This window comes from Brassica rapa, chromosome A02, assembly GCF_000309985.2.
Source record: "Brassica rapa cultivar Chiifu-401-42 chromosome A02, CAAS_Brap_v3.01, whole genome shotgun sequence".
Classification (NCBI taxonomy): Eukaryota; Viridiplantae; Streptophyta; class Magnoliopsida; order Brassicales; family Brassicaceae; genus Brassica; species Brassica rapa.
This window is the reverse complement of record NC_024796.2, coordinates 28,564,009-28,590,797: the sequence shown is the minus strand read 5'-3', so window position 1 is coordinate 28,590,797 and position 26,789 is coordinate 28,564,009. Positions and strand designations below refer to the sequence as shown.

Here is a 26,789-nt window from a genome sequence, read left to right as displayed (position 1 = left end):
GTTCTAGATCCCAATACTAAAATACCCCAAACCCGCCCATGCCTATATGTACCTGAGAAGATGATGTTACTCTTTCCCCCTCTCTCATCAAAGCACCTAAACTCATAACTTTTTACTTAAACCAATCAAGATTCCTACATGAACTTATGTAGACAAAGTGCTCAAAAGCGACCTAAAGAGGTTGACCTCAATACTCAATACTCAATGAAGATCACAGTGAGCTAAGAAAAGAGGTGAATGGAGTGTTTGAGCAATAATGGGATCCAGTAGTGTTATTTGATTGACGACTAATGTATAAAATGATGTCTCGTTTACAAAAAAAAAAGAGTTTCTTCATTCTTTAAAAAAGGGACTTGGGTCTTCTGAGTTGGGACTTAATACGGAGTTTCACCTCCTGGACCCGTGCAACCTCCCATTCCAAGCTCTGAAGAACACTTTGGGCCAAAGAAATGGATAAAACCTTTTGCGTCTTCCTCTACACTCTCCTTCTGGAAGCTCAGACGCTTTTGGATTATCAAGGTTGTTTGTCTTGGTGAACAAAGCGATGAAGAACCCTTCTTTGTCCTCCACCGGATCCATCCTGAGTAAATGCTCAGCTGCAAGCCAAAGCCAACATGATCAACTTGTTAGAGAAACCAGAGCCAATCAGGTGAGTTGAAAGGGAGATGATACTTACATCCCGCGAATACAGGGAGACCGCGACGCTGCCACTGAGGAAAAGGGGTAGCGAGTTTGAAGCCTAAGGATGAAGCCAGAGGTAATAGAGAAGAGACCACATCTTCGTTTTCTATCTGGTGGATTGAGCATGTGCTGTATACTACTCTCTCAACCTGTGGAACTACAAGTGTATATAGGCATGAGATGAGTACTAATTCAACATACATGAGAGAAGTATGTAAACTCACAGGAGAGTGCATGAGCAAGAGCCTTCTTCTGGAAAACAGCGAGTTTGTGGAGTCTTATGGAGTCATAGTTCGTGTTATCTACACGGAAAAGCGTGTTAAAAGTTCAGTCATTACGTAACATAACACACAGATACATACACAGAAGAATCAGTTGAGACCTGCTGAGTGAGAAGGAAGGAGATGGTCCAGACGATCTGTAATGGTTCCAGAGCCAGAGCAAGAAGGATCCAACAATATAGCTCGAACCTGCGATAATGAGCCATACACAAGCATTCAGAACAACGGTTCAAATGACCACATCTGCTTATCTTACAGGAGTAACTGGACTCTAGACAAATAAGTTTAAATGGTTACTATTGTTCATTTCAGAGAGTGACTTTCTACGCGTAACACTATCAAAACAGAAGAAAATGAAGAAAATGAACTCAGACAACATTTTTCCTAATTGCAAGATCTAAGATCAAGAAATTATTTTACAATAGATAACCATGCCACATAATTAAGCAATGTTCGAGAAATCGTTAACCGGTAGTTAGAATTATATCAGATTATTGATTAGGCAGGCAACCAAATTTTTAAAAATCGGTCTAAAAAAACTCTATATCCGATTTGCCAACTAGGTGAATGTCTAGGGGCTGCCGCCTAGACCGGTTTTTAGAATACTGCAAGTAAGTAATGCTTTACCTTTGCAAAAGAAGGATCTGTCGGATTTAGACTCAGAAAATCACCATGAAAGACTTCAATATCTACAACTTGTGGTTAAGCAAAGCAATCATGGACAGACATGACTTGAGATGTTAGAAGCATTTATCTAATCAGATCTGTTCTTTAATTCCATGTAATTTAACTCACTAGGAACAAAACTATCGAACATAAGCTAAAAGAGTATACTCTATAAGAAGGCAAAATAAGGATACTGGTAGCACCAGACAGCTTAATAGTCTGTTCCAAACGCTTTACTCGTTCTTCATTTAGCTCACATGCTATGATTTTTCCTTGTCCTTTCATAAGAGAAGCAAGATGAACAGTTTTGTTGCCTGGAGCTGAACAGGCATCAATAACCTTCACAAACAATACAAAATTTAGCATGGTAACTAGGCAGACACAAGAGAGAATAAGTGCATTGACAACCACTAAATGAAAAGTGAGGGTGAGAACTGTGGCCTACCTCCCATCCTGCTTCTGGCTGCAGTGCTGCTGCTACCATTGAACTTCCCTTTCCCTATCATTCGAAGCAATAAATTATCAGCAAAATAAACTATATATCAATGTTCTAGGTGGCCGTTCATCGTTTTATATGAAATTATTGATTAGGCAGGTGCCTAGACCAGTTTTTTCAAATGCCAATATCGATTTCTTCAAAAGTCGGTGTAGATAAATCGTTTCGCTTAGGACACTGCTATATATTAAACAGAGATTTACAACGATCTTTCACTGTTTACCTGCAAAAATATACGCCCGTTCATAACCAAAGGATGAGCATGCAAATCGCTGCCAGGTGGCATCACCAACAAGTCAGGAACTGTCTCATCCTTCTGCACCTATTTTCACATTGAAAAGAAAAAAAAAGTGAGCTCCTTCTCACAATCACTGAATCTAACACCTTCCTTCTTATGCTTTAACTCATCCTGTACGGCCTAAACAAACAGACCTCTAGCACACTAACACTCTGCAAGGTTAATTAATAACCTGGTACGTACCTTATACAGTTTCTCCAGCTCCTTCACTGCTGAATCTACATCCATCTTAAGTGTATTTACACGAACATAACGTTGCTTTATATGACCTGCATCAAATTTTTTAAAATCAATAAACAGAATAAAAACACGCAAAAGAAAAAAACAGGTAACACGTTGATGCTAGTGTATCATATACCATTAAGCTGAGAAAGATCCAGCAACTCTTCAACGCTTTTAACTTTCTTCCTCACTAAAAGCGTGGCTAAACCTGACAGTAGAGCATCTTTACGCCGCATGAGAAACTTCTCAGCATCACCAATCGATGGAGTCTCCTGCAATCAAAGAATCTCCCTTGAGAAAACACAAAACATAGAGCTAGATTCTATAGAAGCTCCCAAAAGATATTACCTTGCCGAAAAGGATATCATAGCAAATGATGTAGACCAATGGCTCTTGCCTCTACAAACAAAAAAAAAAACAAAACTAAGCATTTACAGTTTTGCACAATGTTCAAAAAACCGTTAGCTTTACAGAGGATTAGCTACTAGGCGGATTTTTAGAAGCTTTAGCTAAGCATATCGTCAATTAATATTGATATAATTTATATATATTTCACGATTATATTAAATATTTTTGAAAAATAATTAGATATACAAAAAAAAATGGACAAATTTATGGATTTCGTTAAACAAATTTAGACCAATTTAAACTAATTTAAACCGATTTTAAACGATTTAAACCGATTTGAATAGCATAAATTGGTTTTTATTAACCAACACATTACCTTCCATTTGCTATTCAACACGTTAGCGATTTCAAGAACATCCTTTATCACATCAAGATCTGCATACAAGACAAAGCTAGTTCAACATACACGAAGCTTCAAAATTCGATTTTGACTGTTTGGGCATTGAGCTATGAGCTTCGTTGAGACTTACACTTTAGCGTCTCGCAGACGAGAGCGAAGGTGCCGCGTTTGTTGCGTACGGAAGGGCTGAAGACGAGTGACTTTATCGACGCGACGGCTCGGCGCTCCGCGTCGCCTCGGAGAACGGTGTGGAGGACTTTGGCCGCTTCTCTTCTGGCGTATAAAGCTGATCTCTCGGCGCCGGAGGATTGTTGTGGCTTCCGCGGCTGTTGTGTGAGTTTCGGCGGCGCGTTTGATTTGTGACGCGCCATGTTATTAACCCTCAGGTTTGAAGTTCTCTAAAACCTCTGCTTCAGGTTAGCTCTTTAAATGCGACGGTTTAAGTAAACCGGACCAAAATTATACCGCAGTGGTTTACATGAGAATTGTGTAGAACTAATTATTCCTATTCTTTTTTTTTTTTAATCAGTTTGAAATGAACTTATTATTCAGTGTTTAAAAAGTCCGTAGACAGTAGTCAGAGATTTAAATAGGACTAGTGCCTAGGTGAATTATTCGGAATATAGGTGAGGCTTATATGTTAATAATTTTTTCTTTATTTTTATATTTATATTACATATTTAAAATTTTGCGTTTAATAATAAAAAAAATTAAAATTAGATATATTAAAATTTAAAAATAATTAAAAATTAGAAAAGGAAAAGATCACTTATTTATAATAAAAAAATTGATATTGAAGATGATATAATTATATTAGTCATAATTTTCTTTGATGTTAATTGAATTAACTGATTTAAAATATTTTATATCTATTCAAACCAGTCTAAAGTTTAGACCAACTTAATCAACTTATATCAGATTTTAAGAAAATCGTTTCGGTTATGATTAGATTAGCATGCTAACTAATTTAAGCTTTACCTAAACCAATTTTTGGACCATTGGAATTTATATATGTATCTTTTTCTCTGATCAAAAATTGTATATACTAGATTTTTGATTCGCGCTACGCGCGAGTTTATTTTAATAATTTGTATCATTTTATACTAATTTTAAGATAATGAAGTACAATTGGTTTATATGCATTTTTATATGAAGTTTTATTCGAAGTATGCTTTATTATTTTTTTATTTAGATTTTTTTTATACAATTATAGTCTTTAAAAAACTAATATTTAGATATCTTTTTTTGTATATGTAACTGCGTAAGTGTATTTATAAACATGTTTATATTGTTTATTAATCTTTTTATATATTTTTTATTAATCTTATTTTAAAAATATATATTGATCATTTTATTCATATTAAAAAATAATACACTGTTATAATAATTTTTATTATAATTGTTTTATCTATCTATCTATTTGAAAAACATAAGAACTTAATGTATATGCACAATATCTAGCTTTACTTTGTATTAACCAAATTTTTACAATGAAAGAAAACTTATTATATATTTTTGTGAATATCTCTATTTGAAATAATCATCCTGAAGTCGCTTAAATGCATATTTGTTTGTATTATATTTAGAGTTAAATCATAATAAATATTTTTATGAAATTTAAATAGTAATATTATTTTATATATAACAAAAAGAAAAATAAATATATACAACTTTAAACTAATGTTAAATAATATTTTATTTATTAAAATAAACATATATAACTATAATATATTATATACATCTTCTACTTGATCTAGTTACAATATTAATTAATGGCGTGATTATGATGTTTTATTAGTTCACATCATATTTCATAAACTTAGATATTATATTTTCCAACTGACGAATATATAATGAATATTTTTCATATCTTTATTTTCTGTTGTCACTGAGAGCGTGAGACTATACTCTAATGTCAATATTATTTGTAAATGTTATTAGAATTTTAAACTAATATACTTTAATTATTAGCCTCTTTGATTATTTTATGTTGTCGTATGTTTTAATAACATTTTGTTTCAAGTATCTTTCATTGATAGAACTTGGTGAGATCATTTTTAATTTTATATGTTATGTTAATTGCTTTAATAAATTTTCATAAGCATATGTCCTACAAATTCTATCGGTGAATTACACTAAAGACTTATGAAAAGTCACCATATAGTTTGCATAATTTTAATGACCATATTCAAAAAAGCTTATTGATTATAAAATATTTAGAGTTTTTCTTAAAAACATATTTGATTAGTTTAATGAATATTTTGATAATGATTTTCTTATAAACATATATGTCAAAATTTATTAAATTTAAATTTTTGATTACTATATAACTATGTTTATTCATTTATTGATAAAAACAGCTTGAGAACACATATGTAAAAGATTTAAAAAAACAGAAATAAACAACTTGTTTAACAATATATTTCTTACATATGTAAACTATTGTTACAATCACTTATTTCTTACAGAGCTTTGTAACTTATTGTAAACTAAATAATAAATTGGCTCGGTAAAAAAAAAAGAATCACAATCAACCATTATTTTTCTAAGAAACTCATATAACATATTATAAATTTACAATATTTTATAGCTGAGACCGATATAAATAAAAAACAAATACTAAATTTCAGTTTACATTTATATTTATTGGCTCATATTAAGTACTATGATATTAATTATTTATTTTATTTTGATTTATAAGCTATATGTATGTTTTGACATACTTTAAGACATAATTTTATAATTCTGACGTTAATTAATGAAGAGTTAGCATATATATCAAGTAAGTATTTTTTTAATTTTTTTATTTTTTTAAGAAAATTTAAGGTTTATAAAAATATTAACTTATGATGCTGACATTAAATATTATTATTGATATTTTAAGTTATTTCTGATTTTTAAAAGATATAGTCCATATCGTATTAAAGGTTACAGACATAATTAGATTTTTTCGTGTCAATCTCTTATTATGTTAGTTTTAAATAATTAGCTATAAATATCAGTCTAACTTTAAAGATATTTTTTTACAAATTTTAATTTATCTTTTTATAGTATTTGTTGATTTTTATTTATTTTTACATATGTGATTATTAATAAATAATTTGTTTTTTAACTTTATTTCTTTTTGAAATATTTTTATTTTTGTTATTTTCTGTTTAATGTCAAATATATATTTATTTTATATATCAAGTTAATTATTTTTAATAAAATAATATTTTTATTTAATTTATCAAATTAAAATGCTGATTGTTTTATATTATTATAATGATATTTTTAAATTCTATGTGAACACTATATATATCCTAAATTTTGAAATCATATGTTATAGATTCATATGTAATGAAATAGTGCTTTAGATTTATATTGTCTTTATTATTTGAAATCCTTATATTTTTAAGATTATTTTAGTTACTTAATTTTATGTTGATCTTCTAAAGATTTAATTTTTATAATAAACTAATTCTTTTAGTTATTTTTTTGTTAGTTAATTTTATGTTGGTCTTTCAAAGATTTAGTTTATATACCAAATTGATTCCTTTAATAATTTTGCCTTTTTCACGAAATTGAATAGTAGTTTTCTTTTTATTTTGAAATAAACATTTTTTCTGAAAATCTTGAAATTTTTAAAATAATAATTAAAATGGTAATTTGACATATTTTGGTGCTTTAAAATAATATGTGGATATTTTCAATGATTTAATGCATCAAATTAAATATAGTACATATTTTTTTTGAATGTTATATAACCTAAATTTGTAAATAGTGTGTTTTAGATTTATATAGATATAATTGTTTGAAAATATTACATTTTAAAATTAACTATTATATTTGTTTGTTATTTTTATGTTAGTTTTCGAAAATTTATTTTATATAGTATAGATTTGTACATGGTTTTTTTAATTTTGTAAGTTTAATTTATTTGAGTACTTATTTATATTTTATTTTGAAATAAAATGTTTTGTAATATTAACACTTTTAGAAATACCAAAAAAAGACAATTGGTATATGTTTTGGTGCTTTAAAATAATATATGAACATTCTGAATGATTAATAATATCAAATTATATATAGTATATTTTATTTTTGAATATTTTCAATAGTATATCACCTAAATTTTGAAAATCATGAGTTTAAATTTAGATTTATATAGTTATTTAAATCTAAATAATGAGTATGTATTTTAAATTAAATATTATTTTGGTTATTTCTTTTTAATTTTTTAAAAATGTTAAACATTATGTTAAATTAATATAGTATTTATAATTTTGTAAATTTACCTTATTTGATATCAATTTATATTTTAGTTTGAAATAAATGATTGTTTTTTTTGTAATATTAACATTTTTCAAAATAGTAAACTAAAATAATGATTTGTCATATTACGATTGGTCGTTTAACATTCTAATGGACACTTTCAATGGTTTATAGCCTCAACTTTTATATAGTACATGGTTTTTTTAATTTTGTAAGTTTAATTTATTTGAGTACTTATTTATATTTTATTTTGAAATAAATTTTTTTGTAATATTAACACTTTTAGAAATACCAAAAAAAGACACTTGGTATATGTTTTGGTGCTTTAAAATAATATATGAACATTCTGAATTATTAATAATATCAAATTATACATAGTATATGTTATTTTGAATATTTTCAATAGTATATAACCTAAATTTTGAAAATCATGAGTTTAAATTTAGATTTATATAGTTATTTAAATTTAAATCATGAGTATATATTTTAAATTAAATATTATTTTGGTTATTTCTTTTTAATTTTTGAAAAATGTTAAACATTATGTTAAATTAATATAGTATTTATAATTTTGTAAATTTACCTTATTTGATATAGATTTATATTATAGTTTGAAATAAATGATTGTTTTTTTGTAATATTAACATTTTTCAAAATAGTAAACCAAAATAATGATTTGTCATACTATGATTGGTCGTTTAACATTTTACGTGGATGCTCTCAATGGCTTATAGCATCAACTTTTATATAGTATAGATTTTATTTTGACATCAAAAAAGATTTCTACTTTAATATATTGCAAAGTGAAATTTATATTAAAATATTTAAAATACTGTATAAGAAACAAAAATAAATTTGCCAAACACATAGCTAAACTTTATTTATAAATGCATTTCAGAGTTAACTTTTTATCGGCTCATGTTTCATTAGTTGAAAACCCACTACGGGTGATACAAATGACGATGATCAAAGCTCCATCCTGCCATCATTTACAACTTTGATTAATATTTACAAATGATGATGAACCAAAACGATGATAATGCATTTTCAGAGTAATTGATGTTTAATGAGAAAGAGGAAAGCATAAAATAAAGAAGAAAGATGAAGCATTTTTGGGGTTTACCATAGTGAAGGAGACAAAAGTCGCTACCTTTAACGCTTTCACTTTGTCCAAGTGCTTGCTTCTCTGTTCTCTCTCTCTCTCTCTCTGCCCGCACCACACACTTTTCTCTCCCTCCAACAGTAGATCTCATCTCCCATTTCAAGCCCTAGAAAAAAATCAAATCAAACTCAATCGAATCTGTAAACCTTGCTCCATTAATGGCGACCTTAACTCTCACTCCTTCTACTCCTGCCTTTACTCTCACTCTTCTCCACAACATCTGAAGCTAAACCATCCTTCACCTTCACCAGCTTCCGTAAAAACTCGACCTTTGACTCCGACGACATTCGGCGAAGCAAAGCTCCTCGACGGCGGATCTTCGGTTTCAATCCAGCTGAATGACTCAGTGAGTCACAATAGTGGGCGAGTTGTCCAGCGGATTCATTGCACACTCATGAATATGGTGTCGATTGATCGATCCGTTTGAGAAGGGGAAAAGGCAAAGAAATGAGTCGTGGAATAGATCGATCGCCTAACTGTTTTAGGATGCTAAGGGAAGAGATGAGATGAGATGAGATAGAGCTAGGGCCTAGGGGTACACATCGTGTGGGCTTGGTTACAAATGATGATGGGCTTACGGATTTTAAATTAGAAGACCCAAGATCAACCCAAACTTGGCTGACGTGGATAAAAAAAAGGCACTCCATTGGTTGATTAAATGGCCGACGTGGATAGCCTGTATGCTCTTCGTATTCTGCTTTTAGTAGTGTTAGATGTATCTAATTTATGTTAGGCTCTAGTAAATAAATGGAAATAAGATCAAGTCATGTTGTTCTTTTTAAATAGGGGAAAATAGAGTGAAAAAAATAATTAATCATTTCTTTTTGTAATTTTCACTATTCATCTGATTCAGATATTTTATAATCACAACCGTTTTTTTAGGTCTAACAATCTAGAGATAGATATCTCGTATGTATAACTCTTTAAGTCTTTATCCAAAATAGTATAATAGTGCAATCTGAATGGTTACAAACTTACAATTTACAAGATACTTGATATGTATAGTTAAGCCTTTTCACCTCTCATAACATTTTCTTTTTACTAAACTCAGAAAAAATTATGATCCTGTGACTACTGCAAAAGTTATACTACTTACTAGGGTCTATGAAGTAGGAAGAATAACAAAGTCCTCTCGACTAGAAAATTCAACAGTCTCGAATCCGTAGAATGCATTGGTATTATTCTCAGTGATGATGATGTTACTTTGTGGGAACGTAACTTAAGCCTTAAGTTCCTTGCACCAAGAGACTTAATGAAAAGACTTGCAAAAAAAAAAAAAAAGTAGTTGTGGACCAAGACACAAGTCAACCACAAGTCTTTGTAAGACCAAACATGTTTTGAGGCAGCATCATCTTTCTTATGTAAGCTTCCTTATGAAATTTGTACCCACAAAGTACACGTTTCTACAGATTATATATTTTATTAACGCTTACCTTGAAGCTTCCTTTCTATAGTTAAGTCTTCATATTCCAAAAATAAAAAAGATTTCTTGAAACATTATTCTTTTTATGAATAGATAGTAGTGTTTGAGTTATGAATGATGAAGAGACAAACTTGGCGAGGAGTTTCAGCGATGATACTCACTCAGGGTTCGGACTTCCGGATCTATACTTGTCAGATGAATGGATGGACGATGATCTTGTCTCTGCTGTTTCCGGGATGAATCATTCTTATGGTTATCAGACCAATGTTGATGCTGTTTTCTTCTCCGGTTCCTCTAGCAGTTTCATTCAGCCCACATCTCCAAGTACTAAAGCTTCTGTTGCCCCTGCTTCTGCCGGTAAGTTTCTCTTTCGTTCTGTGGAAACCATATAAGAAAGAAAGGTTCATCTTGAATGAAAATGGAATCATGATTCATATGAATCTTTGGTTGTGATCTAAAGATCTGTCTACACAGTACATATACAACACACTCCCTTAAAACATGTCTTTGATTGTAGTCTATGCTGATCTTAGACACTAGGACTTGAACCTAAGACTCTTTAGGTGAATCAAAATGGAGATTACAAGTCATTCTAAGCTGAATCTGTTTTTTTTTTTCCTTCTTCAAGAAACTCAAGTAAAGAAAGAAAAGAAGAAAGTTAAAGAGAGAGTTGCATTCAAGACAAGGTCTGACGTTGAAGTGCTTGACGATGGGTTCAAGTGGAGAAAGTATGGGAAGAAGATGGTGAAGAACAGCCCACATCCCAGGTAGGGAACAAGAACAACATTTTCTTAACATAATTACATCTTTTCATACTCTTGTGACCAAGAAAAACACACAGAAATATCTGTTAGTTCTAAAGAAGCATACCAAATTTGAGAAACCAAAAGAAAAAAAACATGACATGCCTGTTAGAGTTGAGCTGTTTCAGACATTGGCATCCGCCCTTGTGGCCGGAAAATAAAATATGTTCTTGAGACTAATTGTAATTATATTTGCAGAAACTACTACAAATGTGCAGCTGATGCCTGTCCAGTCAAGAAAAGGGTTGAAAGAGATAAAGATGATCCAAGCTTTGTTATAACAACTTATGAGGGCTCCCACAATCACTCAAGCATGTAATAATGCTCCTAATGATTTTATAAATTTTTTGGTTTTACTATAACCAATGCTATTCATGGTATGTGCTCTTATGAATCTGTTCTTGAGACTTAACAATGTTTATTATATTTATACTGCTTCTAAGTTCTTTGTATTTAATGTAAACTGGTTGACAGATTCACAAATTTTGAGAGATTTATTATGAATCAGTAGTACTTCTACAGCATCTTATGTTGTTACAAGTGAGAATCAGTGGTAATATAATCCAGAGACCCTCATACCATTTTATAAGTTAGCAATCTTGAAATATCAATGCAAATATAAACCAAAATTACTATACCAACTCCTTATGAACACAATGGTTACTTGTCAAGTAGAGAGCTCTACTTACGGCTCTCCCTCTGAATCTGCCGATAAACCATCTCTATCATTAGAGGACACTCTTTGGTTCAAGTCATAACATCTCAACCCGAGTAATGCTGTAAAACGTCAATAAACTGAAATTTAGACATTAAAGCTAGTAAAACAGAAGGAGTCTACGGTTTACAACAGAACTAACGACCTGGTTTGCTACCAGGGAGTAGTGATGGGTTAAAGTTTGTTTGTTTTCACTTTATACTTAAACAAAACTAAAAAAACAGAGATACACATGTTGTAAAAAAGTTTTTGTATTTGAATAAATTTAACATTCTTTAAAAAAAAGAGCTAGAGTAAATGCTTGGTTTTGCCTGTAGAGAATCATCATCTTTTGTTGGTGAATGGTGATGCAGGACAGTGACCATGGAGGAAGATAGAAAATGAAGGCATGAAAGCTAAGCTAGGAAACTGTGTGTTGTTTTTGTCTTCTGCGTTTGTGTAAAACGTCATGCATTTTATGTTTTGAAGTTCAGGGACAGCACGAAGTTGGTTACAGTTTTATAAGGAAACCTTTACTTTTTCAATATAATGCATGTTTTTAAATTTAACTAAGAACCAATCATGTTGAAATCATTAATAACAAAATTACAATAATTACAAGAGATATAAATTAAAATAAACAAATGATAATTGTGTAATCGGTTATATTATAAAAATAAGCATTATTGTATTCATTAACATGCATTTTTATTTACGTTGAAACGTTGACTGCTGGAAACTAGTGCTATGAGCCTATGATGTTGTTACAAATATATTTTAGGAGAATTCATACTATTTGTTGAAAATAGAAAGAACTCTTTATAATGTAAAGTAGTTTCGAGAATATATTAACAATACGTATCTAAAAATACCTTTTTTCGTTTTTACCGAAAGAAAAGGTGTTACAAATCAGTGGTCGATAGAAACTTGATCCTTTGATCAGCTAAGTTTTAGGATAATCGTTTATTCGTATAACACCAATCGTTGAATTTGAGAGGAGAAACTTAGACCGCAAGCAAGAAGCCTTTCTCTTCTCTTGACCTTGAGAATAATTCCTCTGCCTTGAGTTGCACTCTGCCGACGATGGCTCCACCGTACTCGTCAGACGATAGCCATTCTCCGGTAAACTCAACAGTGATTGCCATTGACAAAGAGAAGCATAGCCATTACGCGGTTCGTTGGGCCGTCGACCATCTAGCCAATACCATTCACAACCCACTCATCATTCTTCTTCATGTTCGTCTCAAAAGTTCAAATTGTAAGTATCTTACCTTTATTTTTACAGGGCCTGGTCTGAGAATTAGAGGACATTGGGAGGCATGCAACTTATAAATAATAAATCTTTATAAATATGGGTTAAGCCGAATGTTTTATCCGACTTTAGCCAGAACTAGTCCTGCATTCTCATCATGTATATATCAAAGATTTTTTTTTTGGAAACTGTAGATGGAGGGAATGGAGCCAGTGATGACCTGAACCAGCTTTTCATTCCATATCGAGGATATTGTGCACGCAAAGGGGTAATATAATCTTTCTTTCATGTCGTTATCTCATGCATGAAACGAATATGTTTTTAACGTTACTCTTAGTAGATTTCCATGTCGGAGGCTGTTATAGACGATTCGGACGTGGCGAAAGCAATATTGGAGTATGTTAATAGCAACCTGGTTAACAATCTTGTGTTGGGAGCATCCGCCAAGAACACATACACATTTGCTAGGTCTCTTATGTTTAGTAAACACCACGACGTGCAAGGTGCCATAATGAAATCGATACCTGATTTTTGTTCAGTCTACGTAATATCCAAAGGAAAAGTTCAGTCTTCTCGACCAGCTCAAAGACCTATCACCAACACACTTGCACCTCCTCGTGTACCCTCCTCTGGCTTTCTAATCCAGTCGTTATCGGATAGCGAGCAAGATCCTGTGCCTACGTAAGTAAACTAATCTTTCGTTTCTTCTATCATTTGCATTTTATTCCAATCACTTGCTCATGCTAAAACATACGGCCTTGAGTGTGAGACCTTATGAACCCATATATCATCTAACACGTAAGATTTCTATAATTTTTTAGCGGCCAACGTAGTGCAAGGAGAAAACCTACAGAGATATACCCACACAATCGTACCCCCACCAACCCCACGCAAGAAAGGCACAAAGCCCCTATAAATGGGTCGATGGATTTTAACAATGCCTTTACCCAAGTTGCGTTCCAAAGGAATCCCACGATACAAAGTTCCTTTTCTGACGAATCTGAAGGTGGTATGAGGGGCTCTATTGATGTATCTTCTCATAATTCAGATGTATATGGCGCATCATGTTCTTCAGACGAGTCAAATGCTCAAACAACCGTACGTTCTGTAATGATCTTCTTTCTAATTTTTAAGAAATAAAACTATAAGTCTCTTAAGTCCTTGGTTCTTACTCTATTCACAGAAAGATATTGAAGCTGAAATGAGAAGGCTGAAGCTTGAACTAAAGCAAACTATGGATATGTATAGCTCAGCTTGTAAAGAAGCACTTACAGCAAAAAGAAAGGTACTCCATCAGTTTTTAAGTTGTTATGACTACGATTATGAAAATCAAAACATCACACTTTCCTCTGTTTTTATTACTTGAAGTTTTGGTTTATGCACATAATTTTTTTTTTAAAATTAATTTTTTAGATTCTCTATTTTCTAACCAAAAACATAATTAACTATCCACTTAATCACATTTGAACCAAGTAAAAAAAAATAAACTACTAAATATAAAGAGATATAATACAATATGTTACTATTTTAATATTAGAAACTAAAAACGTCATCTAATTGAAACAAAAAATTTTCCTGAAACTTATCTATTAAAAAGAACAGAAAAAGTGTCTTGTTGCATATGATATTTATGGGTTTTTTCCTAGGCAAACGAGCTAAACCAGTGGAAAATAGAAGAAGCTCTTAAGTTCGAGAAAGCCAAGCTATCTGAAGAAGCAGCATTGGCAGTGGCAGAAATGGAGAAGGCAAAGTGCAGAACGGCCTTAGAGGCAGCTGAGAAAGCTCAGAGAATGGCGGAGCTAGAAGGACAAAGAAGAAAGCAAGCAGAGATAAAAGCAAGAAATGAATCAGAGGATAAAGACCGTGCAATGAATGCTTTAGCACACAACGATGTTCGTTACAGAAGATACTCCATAGAAGAGATCGAAGAAGCCACAGAGAACTTTGCAAATCACAGAAAAATTGGAGAAGGAGGTTATGGACCTGTGTACAAAGGCGAACTTGACCACACTCCTGTTGCCATTAAAGTCTTGAGACCAGATGCTGCTCAAGGAAAAAAACAATTTCAACAAGAGGTAGGGTTTCTACTTTTATATTTCTTGTTATCCAATATTATTTGCTTAGTTTAGGGCATCCGCATTGATTATCTTTCAACAAAAGTCTCTTGCTATAAATAATACCGTAATTTTTTAGTGGAAATATTTTCTAAAAACTTTAAAAATTATCTTATTAAAATATTATCATTTTAGTCTCATGATTTTGTATACTCTCATGTTACAGGTTGAAGTTCTAAGTAGCATAAGGCATCCTCACATGGTCCTTCTCCTTGGTGCATGTCCAGAATATGGATGCTTGGTTTACGAGTTAATGGAAAATGGGAGCTTAGAGGACATACTCATCCGGAGAGGAAACTCTAAACCGCTTTCTTGGAGGAAACGTTTCGAAATAGCGGCAGAGATTGCTACCGCCCTCTCATTCCTCCATCAAGCTAAACCAGAACCTCTAGTTCACCGCGACCTCAAACCGGCCAACATACTCCTAGACAAAAACTACGTGAGCAAGATCAGTGACGTTGGTTTAGCACGATTAGTCCCTGCGTCAGTAGCTAATAACGTCACGCAATACCACATGACATCTGCGGCAGGAACATTCTGTTACATAGACCCTGAGTATCAACAGACAGGAATGTTAACCACAAAATCAGACATATACTCGTTGGGGATAATGCTGCTTCAGATCATTACCGCAAGGCCTCCCATGGGGCTGGCCCACCATGTCTCGAGGGCGATCAGTAGAGGAACTTTAAAGGACATGCTTGACCCGACCGTGCCCGATTGGCCTCTACAAGAGGCTCAAGCTTTTGCAGCTATGTCGTTGAGATGCGCTGAGCTTAGAAAAAGAGATAGACCGGATCTTGGGAAGGATGTTGTCCCACTACTTATTCGATTAAAGAACTTAGGTAATGATGCTGGTTTAACTCGTGCTGATGAAAGCTAACGTATGGATATGACAAAGAACTTTGTACATTCAAACATATGATTTGAGATGTTTTTTATTTATAAATTTAATGTTAAATTAAATATAATGGCTTGTGTTAGAATTCGAACCAAGTGTCTCTCATATTCCTCGTTAGTTTATCTTTATGTTTTCACAACATACCAATATCATGTTGACGTTCAGGTTGATTTTTAAGTGGAGACATGTAATAGTGTGAAGTTATGAACCCATAAAACATCCATAATGGAAGAAACAAGAGACCGCACACATACTATAGTTTTAACCGATACAACACTCTTCTCTTACTAAATGGTACAGGCGTACCGTTACAAGGCCAGTTCTGTTATATGATTACAGCTATGTGTGTTTAATCTTACACTAATAAAAGTTGAGACTATGGATGTTCTTAAGGGTATAATTTAAACAATATGAGTTTGTTATTAGTGAGATACCACTAGCATTATATGATTTTTAAAAGGATCTGCTGAGATTATGATATCTAGAACGAACATCAAATATATCCTAAAAGTAAATGGTTAGATCTCATGAAACACATTGACAACATTATGAAGAAGTCGATAGAGAGTAACTGTTATCAATTCTTACCAATGATATCTCAAAAATATACTATTAGTATAAGTTAATTTTGTAATTACATTTTAAACAAAATGAAATTTAGCAAATTGATAAAGTGAAATTTTCTTTGGAGTCTCTCACTTTGTTTTGAGTTTTCAAATGAAAGACTTATCTCTCTTCTTTCCTTAACTTTTCTATTTTTCAAAAAAATTCTATTTATTTTCCTAATTTAATTAGGAAACTTCTCTATATACCCATTGTTGAGGTGGTCATCATCATTCATCAAACTTCATTTGAAAGACTATAATTCCTAAATGACTGTAACAGAAAAAGTTTCTTCCCAAATGTCCTTAAATGTGGGTCTCTATGTTATCTTAATAATATGGAGGTAAATATAAGAATATCTAAAGCCTTAGAGGGAGAGTGTGAGCAGCAAAGGGTTTTACTCCTTTGGAGATCTTCTCATTCTTCTTTGCGGCGATTGACTACTGCTTGAGATATCTCTTGTTCGATTCACAGTCTTCGTTGGTAAGTCCTCTCTCTTCACCTTGCTCTATCACTCTCACTCTCTCTCTGCTTTTCCCTTGAGTTGCTATGTAATGTGATTTATTGCGAAAGCAGCTTCCTTTGCATTGGATTTGGTGTTTGTGTAGAGATTTAGAATGCATTGTGAGTCAAAACTTGGGAGCGAATCTCTCATTCTGATGAAACAAGGAGCTGAAGCTGTAAGCTTTCTCTGTATGAATCATTGTATATGTGCTCTGTTTTGGACAAAGTTTAAGTCTTTATTAGTTTTTTTTCACTACTTTGCTATGTTGTTGTCTTAAATGGAGTTTTTTTTTTCAAATGTAGATGGGTTGTATACTGACAACGTATAGGAAGTCCTCAAAGCAATGGTCACGTATACAATGTGTGTTGGCTTGTAAGTTTGTGGGATGAGACTTGATGAAATGTACATAACATAAGACTCCAGATTAGCAACAGTTATGGTTAAGAAATTTACTATATTTAACTAGGCAAAGAGCCCGTGCGATATCGCATGGGAACTCATTTTTATAAAGAATATATTATAATCTATAATTTATAATTTTATATGCCTGATAAAAAAAATTAAATCATATAAATAATTAAATTTAATTTTGATGATTAAAATATGATTTACAAAGTATTCAAATATATATATATATATATATATATTTTATAAACCTTAATGTTTCCTTTAATTTTTTATCAAAACACATATTGCATACAATTATGTCTTCATCATTTTTAAGTTTTTTCATACATTTTTCACATGATAGTTATCTTCAACCACTTTTTGAACAAAATGCAATTTTTTTTGCATGATATATAATTTTTTTTCCTATTTAAGACATAATATTAAAATTATTAGTTTATAATTTTAAACAATTATAATTTATATGTTGGTAATTGTTATTTTGTATATTTATCTACCTGCTTTATTTATTGAAAATGAATATCCAGAAAATTGAATATTGTAATAAATATATGTTGATTTACGTTAATATAACCCGTCTCATTTATAATATTTTTTTTAATTTTTGGGAGAGTTCTTATAAAATACCAACACTTATTATATAAACTAACACATTACTTAAATAAAACCAATATTTTTTAAAGCAATCCCACTTTGAGATTAAAAGACACCTTGTTTAGATGAAAAGTTGCAACTTTGACATTATTTTTTTCATCATTTTATTATTAGTAGATTAGTGAAAATTTGATTTGAAAAATGCATGAGAGAGACTATTTATAGATTTTTTTAAAGCCTATTTGAATAGTCACAACCTTTCAATATGAATAGTCGCGTTCTTCTAATACTCACAACTTCTCACTTTTTAAAAGATACTAGTGAATAGTCACAACTTTTAGACTATTTTTAGAAGGACACAACCTTACAACATATAACTTTTAGAAAAGACACAACTCTCTACACATATTTTTCAAAAGACATAACCTTTCAACATAATTGAAGTTCACAACCTTAGGAATTAATTGGAAAAGACACAACCTTACAATATAGAACTTTTAGAAAAGACACAACCCTTTACACTACTTTTTCAAAAGACACAACCTTTCAACATAAGTGGATTCACAACCTTAGAAATTAATTGGAAAAGACACAACCTTCAACATAGAACTTTTAGAAAAGACACAACCCTTTACACTTCTTTTTCAAAAGACACAACCTTTCAACATAAGTGGACTCAATACCTTTGGAATTAATTGGGATTGCTATTATTAGTAGATTATCAACCAACTCAACAAACATATTGATAAATAAAGAAAGTTACAACAACATCCTTCTATTCTGAGCATATAACGGTCTCTAAATAATCACTTTTTGTATATAAGGAAAAAATGAGATGAACCCTCAAAAAACAAAGACAGTTTACAAAAAAAAAACCTAAAAGCAAAGAAGAAATGGGAAACAAACTGATTTTTGGAGCCCTATTATGTCTGTGCCTTGTGATACAAGCCACCAGCCACGTTGAGAATCCTCTGATAAACCATTACGCTGATTACGAAGCGGTTCATCCCAGCGAATACTACAGCTCCGACTTCGAACTCAAAGACGGAACCAACGTGATCTTCGAAGCTATCAACGAGCTGAAAGGGATCAAGAAACCAAAAGCAGGGTTCCAGTGCAGCATTGGTCGGAAACACTGGACTAGGTCTCTTCCTGGAGACGTGTTTTTCGCCAAGTTCTTCTTTTACTGTGTTAACCCGAACGCAAAGGTTGTTAACCGGTGCCATTTCCGGTCTAGTTTGGGTTATGTTAATCTTGATATTGAGATAACTCCTGCGCTTGGAAGTCGATGTCCTGGTTATAGATGTGTTCTAGCGATAAGGCGTGAAGGTCTTTTAATGAAAGATACTAATGAGCTTTTTCCTTGGACTCCTTGGCCTCATCGCCACACTCAACCTAAGTTGCCCAAGATGATCAACAAGTGATTCGTTTGATATTTGATGTATTATGGGAACGTGTGTGTATACATGTATCTTTTTTTTTTGGTTCTCCCATGAAAAAATGTATTTAGATTTGAGGAAAAAATCAGAAGTTGAAAACGATATCCAGAGCATTTAGTATGATTTCTACAAATATGGTTTTGAAAAATCGTGTACTTGATACCGAACTGCACAAAACATCTACAAAAAACACTTTTGAAATGTAGCATATGGTTTCTTAGATGAATATAAGTCACTGCGGATAGACTTGTCCTCGAAAAATTCTTGAATTAAGATTCACCAAATATTATTGTCATTAACAACTCATTATTACAAGTTTTTATATTTTTATAGTGGCTAATGATGATTGAAATCGTTAGAAGAGAACTCAAACTATAGTCTTCATCCTATTGCTGGTTTTGTAGCATCATTATTAATTAGTAGTATTGTCAAACTGAATCACTTAAAATACATACACAAAAAATAATATTATTTAATCTACACTATTATTTATGAAGTGATTTTGCTTATTTGTCATGTTCTCCATAATTTTAGGTAATTTTGCTTACTTGTCATTTTTTTATTAGGTTTTAGCTAAATCATTGATTTATTATTTGTTATTAGCTGAGTCATTAATATATTAATTTAAAATTATATTTAATAAATCTTGTATATAATTAAAAACGAATGTTAATAATATTAAATTTCTATGTTATATTAAAAACGAATTTTAAACAATATCTTTACTGAATTTTATATATAATTAAAAATGAATTTTATTTTAATAGTATAAAGTTTATATGTTATATGTTACATTAAATAATTGATTACAAAATAATATAATAGAATTATAAAAAATAAGATTATTCTTATATATATTGTGTTGCTATCTGAAAACAATATTTTATTATAAAAGTTAAAAATTTAAGATAAAAAACAATTGATAATTAAATATTAGTCAAGCAAAAAAAATTATATAAAGATATTTTCTAAATTATTTCTTAGATATGAGTGTTTTAAAAAAAATTAACACAATAGTAAGTATATATTTTGATAAAAAAATATTTGACATTTATAAATATGTTGATGTTTGATTTAACTATTTAAAACCATAAATAATAATTTATTATGTTGGTTTTAGATTAATAAAACATAAACTAATAAGTATTCATAAAAAGTTTATGCCTGCATGTGCGGGCAAAACACCTAGTTTAAGAGTAACTTAATAACTTAAAAAGCTATACTAAAACCAATAACTAAACTTTAATATAAGTTTTTATTTACGTTTACTCTATCCAACTTATGAAACCAAAATAATGATGTTCTAACTATCTTAAAGCCAAGAATTCTTTTAAATGAATGGCCTAAAATTATTGAAGCAAACTAATCGTTTGAAAAATGTATTTTTTAAAAAAATATTGAATGGCCAAAAATCAAGACAAATATAAGAACACTGTTAATCAAAAAATTATGTAGAGAGTAATTTGGATGTTTCATGACCAATGAAACAATCTCGCAGCTTGAACGCAGTTTCCAGCTAAAAAGGTTAAATTTTACATACCGATTCCGTTATTCATCTTTCTTATGGACTATTATTTATGCCGTTTTTATTGTTCATATCAAAGCTGTCCACATAAGAAATAACAATTAACAAAATATAATTATATGGTCTTTTCAACAGATTTCAGTTTTGAAACACATTTTTAAAAGCTAAGCATCGAGAACAAACCAAATCCCAAGGCAAAGAACACGAGACAAATTATCACAGGAAGGGGAAAAAATGACGTTTAACAGTGATAGGTTTATAAAAACCCTAGCGTGGTTCCTTGTGGTGCACTTCACCGCATTCTCCTACGCCGGGAGGTCACATTTCGTCACAACGGAGCTAAACATCCGTAATGAAATGCAAGGCTTGAAACGTCCAGAGATCGTTTACTTCTGTCAAGCTTTAAACAGTGGCCTTGAATACGGATGGAGACGAGCCAAGAAGCCACCATTGGGCCATACCCTCCATGTACTCTTGGAAGGTGGCCAGAAGCTAGAGGAGGAGATTCACCGCTGCCATTTCAGGTCCGTGCGCGGTACAGCGGACGTAGATATTCGTATGACCGCGATAGATGCCGAGATGTGTAATGATAAAAAGGCATGTGCAGTTCATGAGGTTACACCTGAAGGGATAATTTTTGATGGTAAGGAATGGGATTTTGAGGAGAGGTATCCACGGCTGATACCGAGGAGATACCTTGAAGCTAAGTGGAAACCTTGGCCAAGACGCAGCGACCGTGTGGCCCAGGGAAGCCCACGTAGGCGCGGGGGTTCACAATGATTTTGGTGGCCAAATGTATCATTGGGGTTTCAGGTGTACTAGACTGCTTGGTAATGAAAAGAAGGCTTTTGATGAACACTGTGATTGAGTTATTTAAATGTGGTTTGCATTTCAAATCTTTCTTCTTCTGCTTATTGAGGCCCCCTCTATCATGGACGGTTCTAAGATTTATTGAGTTATAAACACTTTTAATTAACCTTAATAAAATAATAAGATAATCTGAAAGCCATGTAACCTATATGTATAATAGTTTTTAAAATCTGGAAGCCAATGCGAATGTTTCATCTACTTGACAGCCTCTAATTAGTTAGCTTGCTATTACTTACCTTGCGGGTACTTTTTTTTTTGGGTTATCAAATACAAATTATTACGCAAATTACTTATAAATTATGTAGACCAGCTTATCTTTTAGACTTTACGAAGGCCTTTTTTACTTAAATGAAGGATAAAATAAATTCCTTCAATAGATGAACCATCATTTGTAATTACCCTCCAGAACGTTTTTTTTTTTTTTTTTTTTTTTTTTTGCTAAAAAACCCTCCAGAAAGTTTGGAGCTAATAAACAATTTGATGTTGTTTCTAGTGGATGTGTTCATCCGGCTCGTTTGTGGTGGTCTGGAGTGCTAAGGAGAGAGGTGCAGCTTCTTCTCACCCTATTTTGTGCAGGTCTTTGTCGCGTGGCTCTGTCTGAGCTTTGCGTCCAATAAATGCTCGATCTTGTTGATGCGGGCGTACATGGCCTCTAGCGTACCTGTCTGGTTGTGCAGGCAGATGCTCAAGATGTCTTCCTCGAGCTGTTCTTGGTCGAACCAATCTTTAAGAGTGAATCATCGGGAAGGCCGAAATTACCGGGTTCTGACTCTCGTTATAACTGTGGTTCTTTCTTTTGCGGCAAGAGGTTGTGCGGATTAGTTGAGGCTTCCGGCTTGCGGGTTTGCGTGTTGTGTGTGTCCTTGTGTTAGCCTAGTTCGAGTTGGTGTTTAGATTTAATTTTCTTTGTTCTGCTTCTTGTTACCCTTGTATTTCTGTCAAAAATTTTGAAAATTGATAATAATATCTTTACATTTTTATCAAAAAAAAAAATTTGATGTTGTTGATCAGTATGAAGTTTGTACAGTGTCGTGATTTTTGTCTCCGTATGTTTGTTAGTCGTGTTAATTAAACCAAGCAGTGTGTAATTTAAAATTTGAAATGAGAAAGAACGTTAATCTCTATGGATGTAGATTCTGCATCACGATGGCAATTATGGATCTGGACTGCGGGCCTATCCCGTAAAAGACTGTCGCGTGACGGTATTGGGACGAGGTTTTCTAGGTCCGCAAATTTACAGGCCTCGTGGAACGGGTCTTTGCGGGATGGGCTTTTTGCGGGACTGGGCCTTTTACATGGACCCACATTTTTTTCTTCATGTCTTATTTTATCTAAAAACCAGAAAGATAGTGAAAATAAAGTGATTCTTGTGACTTTTCCCCCATAAAACATGAGGAGTTCCGGCGATGATGATTCGAGCTCCAGTGATGATGATTCGAGTTCTGGCTATGACGACTCTAGCTCCAGCGAGTTCTGGTGGTGTTTTGATTTGGTTTTCTCTTTTTATTACACACAACTATGAATTGCTTTATTACAATATGATATACCTTGTTTAAATTGATTGGTTTTGTTTTTAGTACTGTAAAGTGGTGTTTTTCTTAAATTAAATTTGGTTACAATGGTGTTGTTTAGGAAAAAAGTTAGTTGCATATCACGTCACTTGTATAATTTGGCAAAGTGATTCACGAATTTTTTTGCAATCCAAAAAATTAAAAAGAGAGTTGGTTTGATGAAGACATATAACACGTAAGTCAAATCATTACAAAGACAATAATTCAATCAGATTCAAACTTAACAAAAGCTTATGATTATAACAAAAAAGAAGACTTTTAACTCAAAAACGCAAGCACAAACGGAGCTTTGTAGCATTGATTTTGATAAGGCTTTAGTGAAGCTTAATGATCTCTCTTCAGATCTATTACACAACTCTTCTATATGAACATTCATGAAAGAAACTGTAGCATGTGGTTTGATAAGGAGACGTCCCGCGGGATGGCCCGCGAAGACCTATATATTTTGCGGTACAGGCCGGCATTTTGAAGACCACAGTCCGCGCGGGACAAACCCGCTGTGATCCGCTCGACGACTAACCCGCCGCGGTACGGGACGGAACGGTATGGGTAAACCTGTTTGATATCTCTAATTCTGCATGATAACCATCAAAGAACCTCAATTAGTAGCCCATTAAAGAATTTAAGACAAGCCATTGCGCGTCTGATGTGGAATTGAACAACATATCCAAATAATAATAAATTTAATGCAGTGAAATTTTATTGAAATGTCAAAGTTGAAACTTTACAAACTTATGCTATGCAGTAATGATATATCATTCATTTAAACATAACGCTCTAAACTTTTCACCCTAGGTCATAAAAATCTCAAAGAGAATGAAGATGACTGTGGGCAAAGCTTCTCAAAACAACACACTTTATTTATAACCTTTAGGGTTTGCTCTCTGTTTTTATCTACAAAGATAGATGAAAATAGCTTCTAGTACTTCTAACTATGGAAGCGGCAACAGTAACACGGTCTAGTTGCCATATAATGGACATTCACCTGACCCTATTTGTTACGTGAGCCCCAAGACTCAACGAAACACACATTCAAGAAAACATAACGATCGTTTAGTACAAATGGGGAGAAACCAAACCTGGTGGTTCTTCATGGCGGCTATTGTGGTCGCAACATTGTTACCATCACCAACCAAGGCTGGTCGTCTAGAGCTAAAGAACGAAATCTCAGGGGTGTCTGGTGTCAGGAAATCGAGGCTGTCCGTGCGGTGCTGGTCGAACGAGAACGACCTCGGGTGGGACGTGATAAAGCCAATGAAGTCACGGGTGTGGAAGTTCACGACAATGAACATGTGGCCGTTCCAGAAAACTGAGTTCAGGTGCCAGTTTCGTAGCGGGTTTGGAACTACGAGCCAAGACGTTGTGACAGTGTTCTCTGTCCAGAGCGGGTTTCGGAGAGAGTGTGGAGATGGACGCGATGAGTGCATTTGGGTATCGAAGAGAGATGGGTTCTATCAAAGAAGGGTCGTAAGGGACGAGGGTAGCCGTAAGGAATTCGTAGATGTCCTCAAAAGCAAATGGGTTTGGAAATGGTGATAACTTCAATTTTTTATCAGTAACATTCATTATAGGGGTTAATCTACGTGATAACGTAGCCAAACCATGACTATTAACCACTACACTACATGTTAGATTGAGTCAATCAATATTTCTTATTCGTTTTCTTACACCTTTGTGTTAGACTCGGACGGTTAAGCGACAATTTCAATTGTTGTAGTACATTATACAAATCTATATATAAAACAAGGATTTATAATTTTATTTGAGCATAGGGTATATAATTTAAAACTTATAAAATGTCAGACCGGAATAACTAAAGGGTTACTGGTAAGTGAATTCTCATCAACTTTAAAATTTTTAAGAATCCATTGTTATTGGTTCTTGGATTTCAAAAATCTTAATAGAATTCATTGTTATTGGTTTAAGAATTTTCAAAATCTACAAATCTCTTGTTATTCAAAAAGTTTAGTTATTATTGATTCTCTAATTCTAACTAAATCTAATGTTATTGGGAGATGAATTATATTCATTTTTACTCATAAGACACAACTTTCAAAATATCATATGTATTTATGTGATTTTCAAAATTCTTGTGATAAAAAAACTAGAAAACAAAATAATTATTCTTACCAAATATATGTTGCCCCTTAAATCCAAATTATATGTTCAAAACTATAATTCATTACATTTTTATATATACTTTTACATTTTTGAATAATTATTTTTAAAAATATCATATATTGAAAATATTATAGTTTTACATTACATTTACAAATCTTAATAATTTTTAAATATTTTTTTTAAATAGTTTCAAAAAACATTTTCGAATTTCAAAAAAAAATTTGAAAAAATATAAAAATTATAAAAATGTTTGAATTTGAAAACATATAATTCGAAATTATATAAAAACAACTTTTTATTTTTTTATTACTTATACATCTATACAACAAGGGGTAAAATAATCTTTTACCTTTTTAATGAATTTTTTTTTGGTCATTTTTTTAATGCTCTTTTGTGACAAAATCTTTTAAAATGGATATTTAAGAAAATTGTTCAATTTTGTATGTATCGGTATTATTTTCTTTTTTAATTTGAAAGCAAAAAATAAATAATCATGCTATATGATTTAGAAAATAAATAGATTATATTTATTTTACAAAAGAAATTATAGAAAAGAGGTAATACAAATTCATGAAAATCTATATCAATGTAAAAAAGTTATGATCAAATTTCATAAGTCAATGTATATAAATTTTCACAATCCACTTAACTTTTTAAAATCTATTAACTCTCAAAATTCACAAAATCTATACAAATTCATCTCCTAATAATCCTCCCTAAATTTAAAATTAAAAGTAAAATATTAATTACTTATTATAATATATTTAGTTCATAAATAGTTATATTCATGCAAGAGCACGTAAAATTTACCTAAAGCAATATTAAATACAAGTTAATGTATATATGTGCTACGTAAATAATTTATTTCAAAAACTTGATGGCACGTAAACAGTAATGATGTTATCTATAGAAACTAAATATATGTAATATGGTATTTATAACAAAATGTATGTATTCTAACTTTATAGAGTAAAAAACTATGGAACAAACTATAGGTCAATCTTATCTATCAGCTGGAAGTCGGATCCGTATCCGTTCCACCCTTCCAAACATTTAAAACGATACAAAAAAGGCAAAAAAATGGGTTGGTTTTCGTTTTCTTTAGTCTTTCGGAGGCACCGGTCTCATGTGATAAAGCAGAAATAGACCGATCAAAAC

The 26,789-nt window shown here is 31.9% G+C and overlaps 6 protein-coding genes across 7 annotated transcripts; 5 read left to right on the top strand and 1 right to left on the bottom strand.

Annotated features, from left to right (window-relative positions):
• Positions 1-149: 149 nt before the first annotated feature.
• LOC103854703 (probable 28S rRNA (cytosine-C(5))-methyltransferase) lies at positions 150-6,459 on the bottom strand. Of its 2 annotated transcripts, XR_004455172.1 has the most exons (14): positions 3,523-6,459; positions 3,369-3,427; positions 2,993-3,043; positions 2,781-2,916; positions 2,606-2,691; positions 2,348-2,446; positions 2,074-2,127; positions 1,823-1,967; positions 1,590-1,651; positions 1,064-1,151; positions 906-983; positions 677-838; positions 277-596; positions 150-246 (listed from the first exon to the last, which is right to left on the bottom strand). XR_004455172.1 is itself a non-coding variant. In XM_009131668.3 (13 exons), exons 1-13 carry the CDS (start codon positions 3,761-3,763, stop codon positions 388-390), a joined length of 1,470 nt encoding a protein of 489 aa, XP_009129916.1. In that variant the 5' UTR covers positions 3,764-6,459; the 3' UTR covers positions 169-387. The 2 variants fall into 2 exon arrangements, 1 of the variants encoding a protein (XP_009129916.1); XM_009131668.3 differs by having other exon boundaries at positions 169-596.
• A 3,270-nt stretch (positions 6,460-9,729) lies between these two features.
• Positions 9,730-11,538, top strand: LOC103854702 (probable WRKY transcription factor 50). The gene is made up of 3 exons (XM_033284599.1): positions 9,730-10,588; positions 10,860-10,998; positions 11,233-11,538. The coding sequence occupies exons 1-3, from the start codon at positions 10,342-10,344 to the stop codon at positions 11,351-11,353; spliced, it is 507 nt and encodes a 168-aa protein (XP_033140490.1). The 5' UTR covers positions 9,730-10,341; the 3' UTR covers positions 11,354-11,538.
• Positions 11,539-11,631: 93 nt separating this feature from the next.
• Positions 11,632-16,325, top strand: LOC103854835 (U-box domain-containing protein 51). Its single transcript, XM_009131795.3, has 7 exons — positions 11,632-12,986; positions 13,175-13,248; positions 13,321-13,661; positions 13,802-14,078; positions 14,164-14,265; positions 14,627-15,055; positions 15,261-16,325. Exons 1-7 carry the CDS (start codon positions 12,812-12,814, stop codon positions 15,975-15,977), a joined length of 2,115 nt encoding a protein of 704 aa, XP_009130043.1. The 5' UTR covers positions 11,632-12,811; the 3' UTR covers positions 15,978-16,325.
• Positions 16,326-17,972: 1,647 nt separating this feature from the next.
• LOC103854834 lies at positions 17,973-19,564 on the top strand. Its single transcript, XM_009131794.2, has one exon. It carries the CDS (start codon positions 18,999-19,001, stop codon positions 19,527-19,529), a length of 531 nt encoding a protein of 176 aa, XP_009130042.1. The 5' UTR covers positions 17,973-18,998; the 3' UTR covers positions 19,530-19,564.
• A 903-nt stretch (positions 19,565-20,467) lies between these two features.
• On the top strand, positions 20,468-21,849 carry LOC103854833. Its single transcript, XM_009131793.2, has one exon. It carries the CDS (start codon positions 21,304-21,306, stop codon positions 21,847-21,849), a length of 546 nt encoding a protein of 181 aa, XP_009130041.1. The 5' UTR covers positions 20,468-21,303.
• A 1,998-nt stretch (positions 21,850-23,847) lies between these two features.
• On the top strand, positions 23,848-25,617 carry LOC103854701 (S-protein homolog 13-like). Its single transcript, XM_033284600.1, has one exon. The coding sequence runs from the start codon at positions 24,573-24,575 to the stop codon at positions 25,044-25,046; it is 474 nt and encodes a 157-aa protein (XP_033140491.1). The 5' UTR covers positions 23,848-24,572; the 3' UTR covers positions 25,047-25,617.
• The last annotated feature ends 1,172 nt before the right edge of the window (positions 25,618-26,789 follow it).